Source organism: Gigantopelta aegis, chromosome 3 (assembly GCF_016097555.1).
Source record: "Gigantopelta aegis isolate Gae_Host chromosome 3, Gae_host_genome, whole genome shotgun sequence".
Taxonomy (NCBI): domain Eukaryota; kingdom Metazoa; phylum Mollusca; class Gastropoda; order Neomphalida; family Peltospiridae; genus Gigantopelta; species Gigantopelta aegis.
In genome coordinates this window covers 74,170,460-74,183,358 of record NC_054701.1, presented here as the reverse complement: position 1 = coordinate 74,183,358, position 12,899 = coordinate 74,170,460, and the positions used below count along the sequence as shown (strand labels likewise).

The window sequence follows — 12,899 nt, the reverse complement described above, 5'->3', positions numbered from 1 at the left end:
TTAAACACTAAGATATATATTTGACTATTAGAGCCGTTTTTTTGACAACTGAAATCATACTTTACTTAGATTTTATGGTTTAGATGATCGATTTCCGTACATTCGAAGTGTTTTTGGTCATCCTGGTGTTTTTAATATCACAAATTACATTTCTCATATTTTTAAAAACGCACGTGCGTCTGAGAAGAAACAGATATGGAGTCGAGTTTTAGTCCATTTTTAGAGGGTATTTCACCATTTCAAAGTCACAGACTCAGTTTAACTCAATTGTAACTTTATCCAAATGTGTTTCAGGTTTGTAGATTAACTAAACTTAGTGTTAATTTTCACGGGTTGAAACTAGGCTATGTCCCTTTAATGGCCAGATAAAACATTTTATGACAAGTCCTGTCAGTTATCGAGGCCTGAGAATTACAAGGTTCTATCTGCAATGTTTCCAAAATTGAGTTATCCATCCTATTTGATAGAAAATTAAATTATCTACATAGTAAACATCCTAGACTATAGTATTTTAAGACAGTTGTTATATTAAAACTATTACAGAGACCTCTCTATGACTTAGATATGGCAGCTCCAAACTTCAAGTGGCGATTTCTCAAAATGAGGTTTTGTGCACATATAACCTTATAATTTTCCACCCACGATATTATCTCCCCAATAGCAGGCGTAATTTTATTTAATACGATATTCAAAGATAAGCGCACTTTGAACTTTGACCCGGTGAGATGACATTTGATAAACATGGTTACTGCCTTAGCTACTATACTACTGAGACTGAGTGTCTATTTCGACTTTGCTTTTCACATTGTTTACAATTCTGTGATTATAAATCTCAAGATAAATTTCTTGAACAATAGATGTATGCATGCACTCACCATCGCATCTAAGTGTGATGTTTGTAACATGTGTACAAGAAAAAAACACTCCCTGTAAACAACCTATACTTCACAGTTGGTATATCAAAGGCCGTAGCATGTGCTGCTTGTCAGAAAATGCATATAAATATCACTTGCTGTTAACAGACGGGGGGAAAAAAAGAAAAGAAAAGAGAATGATCTTATTTTCTTGCACTCGTTGAAATGAGGAAACCAACGGTTCCAGGAAGATGGTTAAACCTTTATATTTGGACTGAACACCATAGCACATTTTCATTTCAAATTAATTTCGTGTTTATATCCAATTAAGGTTCAAGCACGCTGTCTTGGGCACACACCTAAGCTATCTGGACTGTCTGTCCAGGATGGTGGGTTAGTTGTTAGTGAGAGAGAAGAGGGTGTAGTGGTCTTACACATACCCATTGAGTCGTTAAAACTCGCTCTGGGTGGGAGCCTGTGCCGGGCTGCGAACCCTGTACCTACCAGCCTTATGTCTGGTGGCTTAATCACGGCACCACCGAGGCTGGTACCATAGCACAAAGAACACATAGGCTGTTGGGTGTTAAGCAAAGGTATGTACATGAAAAAAAGTAATGATCAATTACAACATTTATGAGAGTTAGCTCCCCTTTCAACATTGAATAAAGACAAATCATATGCGCACGAGAGAGAGAGAGAGAGAGAGAGAGAGAGAGAGAGAGAGAGAGAGAGAGAGAGAGAGAGAGAGAGAGAGAGAGATAGAGATAGAGAGAGAGAGAAATAAAAAATTAAGCATGGTGCGTTTCTTTTTTATGACACACAGAGACATTCATTTAAAATGACCTGTTGTAATCCATGTAAAAATGCGTAGTAATTTGTTTGCTGCCCTATACAGATTTTTGATAGTAATGCTAATTGATACGAATAAACGTTGTCACGCAGCTTCGGGCAGTTTCGTTAAATTCAAGAAAATTATTGTAGCCAATGAAAACACAGAAAAAGGATACTCTTTTCAATGGAACTATATTCAAGCTGCTGATGTGATCCCTGTAGTGGCTCGGGGCGGGACGTAGCTCAGTAGTAAAGTGCTCGCTCATTGCGCGGTCAGTCTGGGATCTATCCCCGTCGGTGGGCCCATTGGGCTATTTCTCGTTTCAAACAGCTCGCGATCAATTTGACTGGTTTCTCATCTCCGAGGGACAGGGCATAGTAGCATGTGGATCGATCCCTGTCGGTGGGACCATTGAGCTATTTCTTGTTCCAGCCGGTGCTTCGCCACTGGTTGGTCGTGATATATACTATCCTGTCTGTGGGATGCTGCATACAAAAGATCCCTTGCTGCTAATTAATCGAAAAGAGTGGCCCTTGGATTGGTGGCAGCGAATTTCCTCTCTAATTGTCTCATTGGTCGTTAAATATGCCGGCCTCGGTGGCGTCGTGGTTAAGCCATCGGTCTACAGGCTGGTAGGTACTGGGTTCGGATCCCAGTCGAGAAATGGGATTTTTAATCCAGATGCCGACTCCAAACCTTGAGTGACTGCTCCGCAAGGCTCAATGGGTAGGTGTAAACCACTTGCACCGACCACTGATCCATAACTGGTTCATCAAAGGCCATGGTTTGTGCTATCCTGCCTGTGGGAAGCGCAAATAAAAGATCCCTTGCTGCCTGTCGTAAAAGAGTAGCCTATGTGGCGACAGCGGGTTTCCTCTAAAAAACAGTGTCAGAATGACCATATGTTTGACGTCCAATAGCCGATGATAAGATAAAAAAATCAATGTGCTCTAGTGGCGTCGTTAAATAAAACAAACTTTACTTTTTGGTCGTTAAATAAAACATTTCTTTCTTTCTTTCTTTCCATATTATCCTATCAAGGACATTCGTTTAATGCTTGTCTCAGGCTGTCAACTGTCACGACGATTCTCGTCGTATATGTTGTATTATACCAAATTAAATCCCATAGGCGACCACGTTAACGTTTGTGTTAAAAACACTATATGCAATATATCAACCAAACTATGACCCATAAATATCAGTACAACAGCCCCTACCTCAAAGTATTAACTGAAGAAAATGGTACTTTTCATGGCTTATTTTTGGTATTACAAAATTTGAATACTTTGTTTTTTACATATACCCCATACATGGTTAAAACACAGGCTACTTGACACGTGGTACTAGATGAAATAACATTGCATACATTTTTAGCCCAGATGAAACTAATGTTTTTTACAACCAACACACTCACATTTATAACGAATCACAGGACTTGTGGTGTTATCTTCTCTATCAAAAGTTCGTTGCTCCTCGAACTTCGACTCAGACGGAAGTTATTTGGTTTAGTGCTACCTATAATCCGCATTGGTCGTAGGAATGCTAGGCCAATTCGTCGGTTGCATTGTAATTTTCCCAATTCCCGACTTACAACAGGTGCACTCAGTTTATCACCTAATGGGTTATACAACGAAAATCGAGTTGTAAGAGCGCTCAGACTAGCAACTGGATAGTCGTAGAAGTCGTGACATTTGGTAGTCTGATCCTAGAATAACATGCGGAACCCCCCCCCCCCCCCAAAAAAAAAACCACACAAAAAAACACACAAAAAAACCAAGAAGAAAAAAAACAAAACAACAACCCCACCCCACAAAACAAACATTCTGTAGAGCGACCACAAGCACGAAACCTCCTGAACCAGCCTAATACCTTACCATAATTGTCTTCCTGGTTGTTCCACTCTCCTAGAGCACCACGAGTCTTCCCTTCTTCCTTCTTCGCATTCTTCTTATTGCGAGCTGAAACAAAGTGTAGTGTCAATATACTGTATCCGTCATCCAAGTTTGTTACATCAATATATGCAATATGATTACTTCGTGCTATTTGCATAACTATTTAGATAGCGTGTTTCGGGGTTTTTGTAGCTGTAAAATATTTGCGTTTATAGAAGGATATTATAACACATAAAATACGATTTCTCACTCGGGAAATTAAATTCTGTACATGGAGCATATATCAACTAGTCCTGTGATGTTATTAGGACGGCGAGCAATCGAAAACCATAATATTTGATATATAACGTTAGGTGCAAGAGATACCCCCCCCCCCCCCAAAAAAAAAAAAAAAAAAAAAAAAAAAAAAAAAAAAAAAACCCATAAAATAATTAATAATAAAATAAAATTTAAAAAAAATAAACAGCAAAAAATACCCCCCCCCCCCAACAAACAGTCAAAGAAACAAATAAAAATTAAAAATTAAATAAATAAATAAATAATAAAACAAAAACACAAAAACACAAAAACAAAAAAGGAAAGAAAAAGCAATAACAAAAGTAAAAACAAAAAGCAAAGCAAAGCAAAGCAAAACACATTCGGAAGAACGCCAGAGATTTTGCATGTGATCTTACGATATAAGTGTGTAGCAAAACATTCCCCAAAACCATTAAAGTTTTTGTCAGTTGGAACTTGTTGGTTTAGATTTAGACTTGCCACGATACCTTTCGAGCTACTGAGGCATCTATGTATGTATGTATGTATGTATGTATGTATGTACCTATGGCACCGAATCGCCTGCAACTTGGCAGACTTTGTTTGTTTTTTGTTTTTTTAAAACAAATTTTAATTCATAATCATACATTTAATACAATAACTTTACATAACAGATCCAATGTTTATAAATAAATATATGAATGTGAAATGTATACACAAAATACTAATAACAATATCAATACTAGTCCTGTCCTTAAACAGTCCTAAAAGCAGTATTCAAAATATAGAAGAAAAAAAAGTCCACCCCCACAACATATAAACATTATAAATTAAAAAGATCTATACAGTCGGATCTCGTTATCTCGATCTATGTAAACTCATTATTCCAGGCTAGTTTCATCTCAGTCCACAGTTACCTCAAATCTTGGACCATTTTGTTCGTTCCCTTCAACATCGAGATAACAACGTTTGACTGCATACATATAATTAATCCTTGAATAAATTGTGACTTACAGACCAGAATTTTACAAACTTATCATAATTGCAACAAGAGAGTGCCAAGCTTTTTGTTACATTTTAATATAGACTCAGCTCCTTTTGTATCCATGTAAAATCTGGGATGAGACACTTTAAATGACTTTTAAATATTAACTCTTTAGTTATTAATATAATAGCATTAATAGGATCATTGTTACTCGTCTTAAATCCCTAATTTTCTTTTGTAAAGTTCATTATTATACCAGTTTTTTGTTGCATCCAAAGCTTTAATTGTTCCCAAATATGCCTACCGTCACTACATTCCCAAAATAGGTGTATTAGTGTTGATATTTCATGTTTACAGAAGGAGCAAAGAGGTGAATCAATATATCCTATGTTATGTAAAAACTTATTTGTAGGCAATATCCTATGGATAATCTTGTATTGAAACCATCTTAATTCTGTACTATCTGTGCAGCGAAAAGGTATTGTATTCATGGGCGTATGAGGACTCTTTGATTTAGGGGGGGCTGGAGGGGTTGATTTGCCCGCAATTTTACCCAGATAAAATTTGCCCGAATTTTCCCCACTGTTTTGCCCGAATTTGAGGGGGGGGGCTTATGCCCCCTACCCCCCCCCCCCCCCTCGGGTCGTACGCCCATGATTGTATTTACCGTTTTCCAATCATCATCATCATATTTGAAATTTAATTCTTTTTCCCATTTTAAATTAAATTTATATTTTAAAAATCTCGAATCCAATAAAACATTGTAAAACTGTTTACTGCCTTTACAATTTATCTTAAGATTCGAATTATTATAGGGAAAAATAGGATTTTGCAACTTTCTTTTAAATTTTTTTATTTTAAATGTATTGCAATACTGCTTCACTGCACTTAAAAGACCATGGTATTTTAAAAAGTTGACATCAAGATTATAAATGTTTTTAAATTGTGGGAATGTAATAAATAATCCACTGTCATCTAATAAATCATTTATAAATCTAATTCCTATCTTGTGCCAACTGTCATAAAACACTGATTTATTATTTACTTTAATGTCATCATTAAACCATATATATTGAGACTGGACATCATTTTCACTAACAATTTTATTTTTACATTTTTTAAGATAGATGCACCAAGATAAAAGAGTATCTCTCCAAAAATTATTTTTTATGGTTGGTAAAATATTTTCTTCTATATATTTTGAATCAAATTCCATAATATTTTCTAACATATTGACTTCACCAAAAATAAGAGATCTCCACTTAGTATAATAGTATAATTCATTTGTATACGTTTAACTCTGTCAGGTTTACCCTTCCAAATAAAATTTAAAAACTTTTTTGAAGTTCTTGAATACCATTAATAGGTGGATTTGGAATAGAGAAAAATAAATGATTTAATTTTCCAAGAACAAGAGATTTAATACTGTGTTTCTTCCCAATGGAGTAAGAGTTCTACTTGACCAAATGTTCAAAATAGATTCAATAGCTTTAAATTTCTCCTTAAAATTACTTTCTATCATATTTTCCAAGTCAATATCAAAGTTAATCCCCAATAAAGTAAATTGTTCTGTCCAGTCAAATTTCCAGTCCCGACATATTTTATATCCACTACGTTTTTTCGACCCTATCCACATTAGTTTTAAGTCTTGTCCACATTTACTTTAAGACCTGAAAAACGAGCAAAAAATGCAAGGGTGTTTAAAGTGGTATAGAGACTTTTCTGTTCCATCTAATATCACTGTTGTATCGTCAGCAAACTGCGTAATTAGATATTCTATATTTCCAAGTTTTATTCCTTTTATGTTTTTATTGTTTTTCAATAACTTGGCTAATATTTCTGAACAAAAAAGAAATATATATGGGGAGATTGGATCGACCTTTCGAGCTACTGAGGCATCTATGTATGTATGTATGTATGCATGTATACATACATAGGTTCCATTTGTGAGGCCAGAAAGGATTTAATTATCCCCTGCGCCAGTGCGTTAATATCTTATGTGTGTAACAGTCAACCTCGACATACATACAATATATTGATATGCATACATCAATACATACATACATATGTATGTATATATATATTAATTTGTTCATCTCCAAAATCTTGTTTTGTTTTGTTTTGTTTTATAAACTAGAGCCGTTCATTCATCAGAGTTTTTGAACTAGAACATCGTGAAGCTATTTCCGGTTTCAACATAACCTTGCTGACAGTTGCATCATACGCAGAAAACGCTCGCAAATTGGAACCAGTGCCAGGAATGTGTCGGTATTCTGCAGCAGAGAGCACCGAGTTCTTTAACAACGTAGCGTAGTTCTATTTCAGTAGAAACCTAACAGCAACACACGCGTGTAGGACTCTTCATTACCACGTGGTATGCACGCACTCTCGAGATTTTTAACAAACAACAAGAATACAGTCACGCCATGTTGTTGTATTTCATCTTTTTCTTTTTAATTATTTTTCTCTCTTTCTTTTTCCTTTAATTCCCTTCCCTTCTTTCTTCCCATTTTCATTCAATCATTCATCATCCTAATATGTATAATTTCCCATTAGTTAATTCATTCATTCATTCATCCTTTCACTCATCCATCCATCCATCCATCCATCCATCCATCCATTCATTCATTCATCATCCTCATATCCCTAAGCTCATTCATTAATTAATTCATCCATCCATCATTTTATCCATTCATCCACCCATCCTTCCATCCTTCATTCATTCATCCATCCACCCATCTATCTATCCATCCACCCATCTATCTATTCATTCATTCATTCATTCATTCAATCATTCATTCATTCATTCATCCATCCATCCATCCATTCATCCACCCAACCACCCATCCATCAATCCACCCATCCATCAATCCACCCATCCATCCATCCATCCATCCATCCATCCAAACACACCCATCCATCCATCCATTTTCAAATCCCCCCCCCCCCCCTTCACCTCCGACTCACCACTCTTGTTCTTGTTTCTCTTCTTCCTGTTCCGCCTCCTGCCCCCCACAATGAGAGCGCCATACTGCAGCTCCTTGTCCGTTAGCAGAGCCTTGTTAATCGCATTTTTGATGGTTTCTCCTAGCGGCTGCCGCATGGCACGACCCACGGGGTGAGAGGCGAGGCTCTTAGAACAGTAGCATGACGTACCTGAACAAAATATAAAAAATATAAACACTGGGGTGAGAGGCGAGGTTCTATAGAGCATTAGCATGATGTACCTAAAAGAATATCAAAGACAATACTATGTAACAAAGCATAGGCGTACGGGCTCCCATTTTTGAAGGAGGGGGGAGGGGTGGCAGGCTCATTTTTGCCCGAATTAAACCAAGGTGCCCGAATCTGGATTACAACGTTTATTCATATTAGCATTACTGCTAAACAGCTATATAGGGTTGCAAACGAATCGCCACGCATTTTGAAATGGGTTACAACTAATGTTTTAAGTAGAACAATGAAAATACATAGTGAAAAGTGTTCCGGCCAGTTAATTTAACCCGAATTTCTCTATTGTTATTGCCCGAATTTAAGGATTTTCTTCATTTTGCCCTCTGTCTTATACACTTATGTATCAAAGTAAAGGACGGACGGCTATGTTTCAAAGAAGCTAAATCTAACAAGAATCCCCGAAAGACGCAAATAGTTTATTTAACTTTTAGCCAGTAAACTATGGCAGTTTTAGAGAGTTTTATTTTATTTGAAATAAAATAATTTTTTTAGAGTCGAATTTACAAAGCCTGTTTATGACTTACACGCGTGTAACTACATACGTTTACAATGCTTGAACACCTGCGTTTAAGAAAAACAGGCTTCGTAACTTCAGCCATTAAAGTTTATTCTTAAAATCATATTTTGACAAAATACGTGAAAATTGTATTAAAAAAGATATTTGTATATGAGAATAATCGTTAATACGTGTTATTTTTTAATCATATGATTTCAAGTATAATATAAGTTAATAAGTGTATAGTAGAATGAATCCATTAATAATCATACGCACACACACACACACACACACACACACACACACACACACACACACACACACACACACACACACAATCTCAAACGGCAATGAGTATGTTTGAGTACATGAATCACATACAGCGCATACTACATGACTGTAAATGAATCATGGCAAAAACATCACATTAATTTTAAATTCAGAATACATATTAAACAATGTACTACTTAGATAATGTGTAAATAGTTCAGTATTAACGGTAAATAATGATACAAATGAAGATAAACTTACGTAAAGTTGGGAGTAATATTTTGCGTAGCACACCTACAAATTTTGTCTCATAGCGATCTTGTAACAAGCCATGAATGCGAATCTCGTTCATACCTGGGGAAGCTGCCAAGTCTCGCAAACTCTCGCTTTTTTTTTTTTTCATACTCCGAAACCAGATATAACATGACTGGCTACACTATTCTTCTTTAGAGCATTCGTCATTCATTTTACCTCAGAGTTCTTACGAAGGTGATGTGATCTATAGTCCGTCTCATAGGGAACACCTTTTTTCATACTAGGAAATTTACTACAAGTTATTTAATTTTGAGCCGATTGATTCGTACATTTCAAACAAAAATAGTATTTTGTTGTTATTTCCAAAACACTTTTAGTTTTCTTTTTTACGTCACACCAAACTGAAATTATTTACAAAAAAAACATTTTTATAAAATGATGGGACGGACTATAGTTTCGATCTCCTGAGGTGCTTCAGTTATAAGATCGAATCCCCTTGGTGGACTCATTCTGTGATATTTTTTTTCCGTCCTAATTAGTGCCTCACCATTGGTATATCAAAGGTCGTGGTATGTGCTGTCCAATCTGTGAAAAAGTGCATATAAAAGACCCCTTGCTGCTATTGGGGGAAAATGTAGAGAATTTTCTCTATGACTGTGTGTCAGATTACCAAATGTCTGACATCCATAATCAATATGCTCTGGTGGTGTCATTAAGCAAAACTTTAGTACAGTACTTGATATAAATACTTTTAATATACAGAAATACCATGAAAATACAAATACGAAAGTATAGGGTGGGCGTGGATTTGGGGTGTAGTCACATGCATACGTGCGTTCGTGCATTTAATGTACCCTCTTTAATACTAAGACATTAACTAGAGTGTCCTCTAGTCCTGCATGTTTCATACTTGAGGATTCTAGCAAGACAGAATGCGAGATCGAAACAATTGTTCTCGTATTTTCTCCCTTTTCCTCCCCCTTCCCTCACCCCCTCCTTTCTCCCTCCCCCCCCCCCCCTTCTTCTCTTTCTTCTCTTCTTTTCTCCCTCCTTGACCCCTTCCCCCTTTCCTTTTTCCCTCCCCCTTCCTCCTTTTCTCCCTTCCTTTTCCTTTTCTTCCCTTCCTTCCCCCCTCCCTCTCTCTCCCTTTCCCCCTTCCTTCCCCTCTTTTTTCTTCCTTCTTTTCTTTCTCCTCTTCCCTTTCCTTTTTCCCTTTCCGTTCCTCTCCCCCCCCCCCTTTTCTTCCCCCCTTCCCTCCTTTTCCTCCCCCCCTTTTTCTCCCTTCCCCCCTTCTCTTTCTCCCTTTCCCTTTTTTCCCTCTCTTCCCCCTCTCCCCCTTCTTTTCTTGTCCCTTCCCCTTTTCCTCCCTTCCCTCCCTTTCCCCCCCTTCTTTTCCTTTCCTCCCCCTTCTTTTTTCTTTTTTTCTTCCCCCCCCCCCCCCTCCCCCCCCTTTCCCCCTTTCTCTCCCTCCCTTCCCCCCCTCCCTTTTCTTCTCTCTTTTTTTCTTCCTTTTTTTCCTTTCCCCTTTCTTTTTCTTCCCCCCCCCCCTTCCCCCCCCCCCCTTCCCCCTTTTTTTCCCCCCCCCTCTTCTCTCCCTTTCTCCCCCCCCCCCCCCTCTTCTCTCCCCCCTTCTTCCCCCCTTCCCTCCCTTTCCCCTCCCCTTTCCCCTTCTTTTTTCCCTTCCCCTTCCTCTTCTCCTCCTTCCCTTCCTTTCCCTCCCCCTCCTTCCCCCTTCTTTCTTCCCCCCCTCTTCTTCCCCCCTCCCCCCCCCTCCCCCTTTCCCTCCCCCCCCCCCCCCCCCCCCTCCCCCCTTTTTCCCCCTCTCCTCCCTCTTTCCTTTTCCCCCCCCCCCTTCTTTTTTTCCTTCCCCCCTCTCCTCCCCCTCTTTTTTTTTTTTCTCCCCTTCCCTTTCCTTTTTTTTTCTTCCCCTTCCTTTCCCCTTTCTCCCCCTCTTTCTTTTCCCTTTTCTCCCCCTCCCTTTCTCTTTCCCCCTTCCCCCCCCCCTTCTCCCCCTTTTTTCTTTCCCCCCTCTTTTCCCCCCCCCTCTCCCCCCCCTTCTTCTTCTTTCTTTCCCCCCCCCTTCCCTCCCTCTCTTCCCTCCCCCTTCCCTTCCCCCCCCTTTCTCTTCCCCCTCCTCCTCCCCCTTCCCTTCCCCCCCCCCTTCTCCCCCTCCTCTTCCCCCCTTTTTCCTTTCCCCCTTTTTTCCCTTCCCTTCCCCTTTCTTTCTCCCTTCCCCCTCCCCCTCCCTTCCCCTTTTTTCCCCTTTTCCTTTTCCCCTCTCTTTTCTCCCTTTCTTCTTTCCTTCTCCCTCCCTTTCTCCCTCCCCCCCTTTTCCTTTTCCCTCTCCCCCCCTTCCTCCCCCCCCCCCCCCCCCTCTTCCCCCCCCCTTTTCCCTCCCTTTCCTTTCCCCCCCCTCTTCCCTCTTCCTTCCTCTCCCCTTCTCCCTCTCTTCTTTTCCCCCCCTCTCCTCCTTTTCCCCCCCCCCTCCCTTCCCCCCCTTCTTCCCCTTTCCCCCCCTCTCCTTTTTTTCCCCCCCCCCTCCTTTCCCCCTCCCCTTTCTTTCCCCCCTTCCCTTTCTCCCCCCCCCCCCCCCCCTCTTTCCCCCCCCCTCTCCCCCCCCTTTTCCTCCCCCCCCCCTCTTTCCCCTTCTTCCCCCCCCCCTCTCTTTCCCCCCCTTTTTTCCCCCTTTTTCCCTCCCCCCCCCTTCCTTCCCCCCCTCCCTTCCCCCTCTCTCCTCTTTTTCCCTCCCTTTCCTTCTTTTTCCCCCTCTTCCTCCCCCTTTCTTCTTTTCCCCCCCCTTCTTTTTTTCCCCTTTTCCCTCCCCCCTCTTTCCCCCCCCTTTCCCCCTTCTTTTCCTCCTTCCCCCCCCTTTCCCCCTCCCTTTCTCTTCCCCTTTTCTCTTCTCCCCTCTCCCCCCCCTTCCCCCCCCCCTTTTCTTTTCCCTTCCCCCCTCCCTCCCCCCCCCCCCCCCCTTCCCCCCCTCCTCTCTTTCCCCCCTCCCCTCCCTCCTCCCCCTCCTTTTTCTCTCCTCTCTCCTTCTTTCCCCCCTTCTTTTTTCTTCCTTCTCTCCTTTCCCTCCCTCCCCCCCTCTTCCTTTCCCCCTTTTTTCCCCCCCCTCCCCTTCCCCCCCCCCTCCTCTCCCCCCTCTCTCTTTCCCCCCCCTTTTTCCCTTTTCCCTTTTTTTTTCCTCTTTCCCCCCTTTCTCCCCCTCCCCCTCCCTTCCCCCCCCCCCCCCTTCCTCCCCTTCTCTCCCTTCCTTTTTTTCCTTCTTCCTTTCCCCCTTTCCCCCCCCTCTTCTTCCTTCCCCTCCCCTTTTTTTTCTCCCCCCTTTCCTTTTCCCTTTTTTTTCTTCTTCCCCCCCCCTTTTCCCCCCCCCCCCTTTCCCCCCCTCCCCCCTCTTTCCCCTTTCCTCCCTTCTCCCTCCCCTTTCCCCCCCTCCCTTTTTTTTCCCCCCTTCCCCCTTCCTTCCCTCCTTTCCCCCCCCCCCCTCCTCCTCCTTTTCCCTCCCTTCCCCCCTTTTTCCCCCCCCCCCTCCCCCCTTCCTTCTTTTCTCCTTCTCCCCCCTCCCTTCTCTTCCTTTCCCCTCCCCCTCCCTTTTTTTCCTCCCCCCTTTCTCCTTTTCCCCTCCCTTTCCCCCCCCTCTCCCCCCCCCCCCCCCCCCCCCTTCTCCCTTCCCCCCCCTTTTCCCCCCCCTTTTTTCTTCCCCTTCCCCCTTTTTCTTTCCCCCCCCCCCCCTTTTTTCTCTTTTTTCTTTCTTTTTTTCCCCCTCCCCCTTTTCCCCTTCCCCTTTTTCCTTTTTTTTTTTCCTTTCCCCTCTTCCCCTCTC

The 12,899-nt window shown here is 41.3% G+C and overlaps 1 protein-coding gene and 1 long non-coding RNA gene across 2 annotated transcripts in view; one reads left to right on the top strand and one right to left on the bottom strand.

Moving 5' to 3' along the window:
- LOC121369067 (FACT complex subunit SSRP1-A-like) overlaps nt 1-9,178 on the bottom strand; it is a 42,099-nt gene extending 32,921 nt beyond the window's left edge. Inside the window, exons 1-3 of the mRNA XM_041493898.1 lie at nt 9,080-9,178; nt 7,786-7,974; nt 3,561-3,644 (exon numbers count right to left, since the gene is read on the bottom strand). Coding sequence (XP_041349832.1) covers nt 3,561-3,644; nt 7,786-7,974; nt 9,080-9,170 — 364 coding nt within the window. The 5' untranslated portion in view covers nt 9,171-9,178. The remainder of the gene's footprint in view (nt 1-3,560; nt 3,645-7,785; nt 7,975-9,079) is intronic.
- Nucleotides 1-12,899, top strand: part of LOC121369068 — a 54,304-nt gene that overhangs the window by 17,438 nt on the left and 23,967 nt on the right. The gene's annotated exons all lie outside the window — the stretch shown is intronic.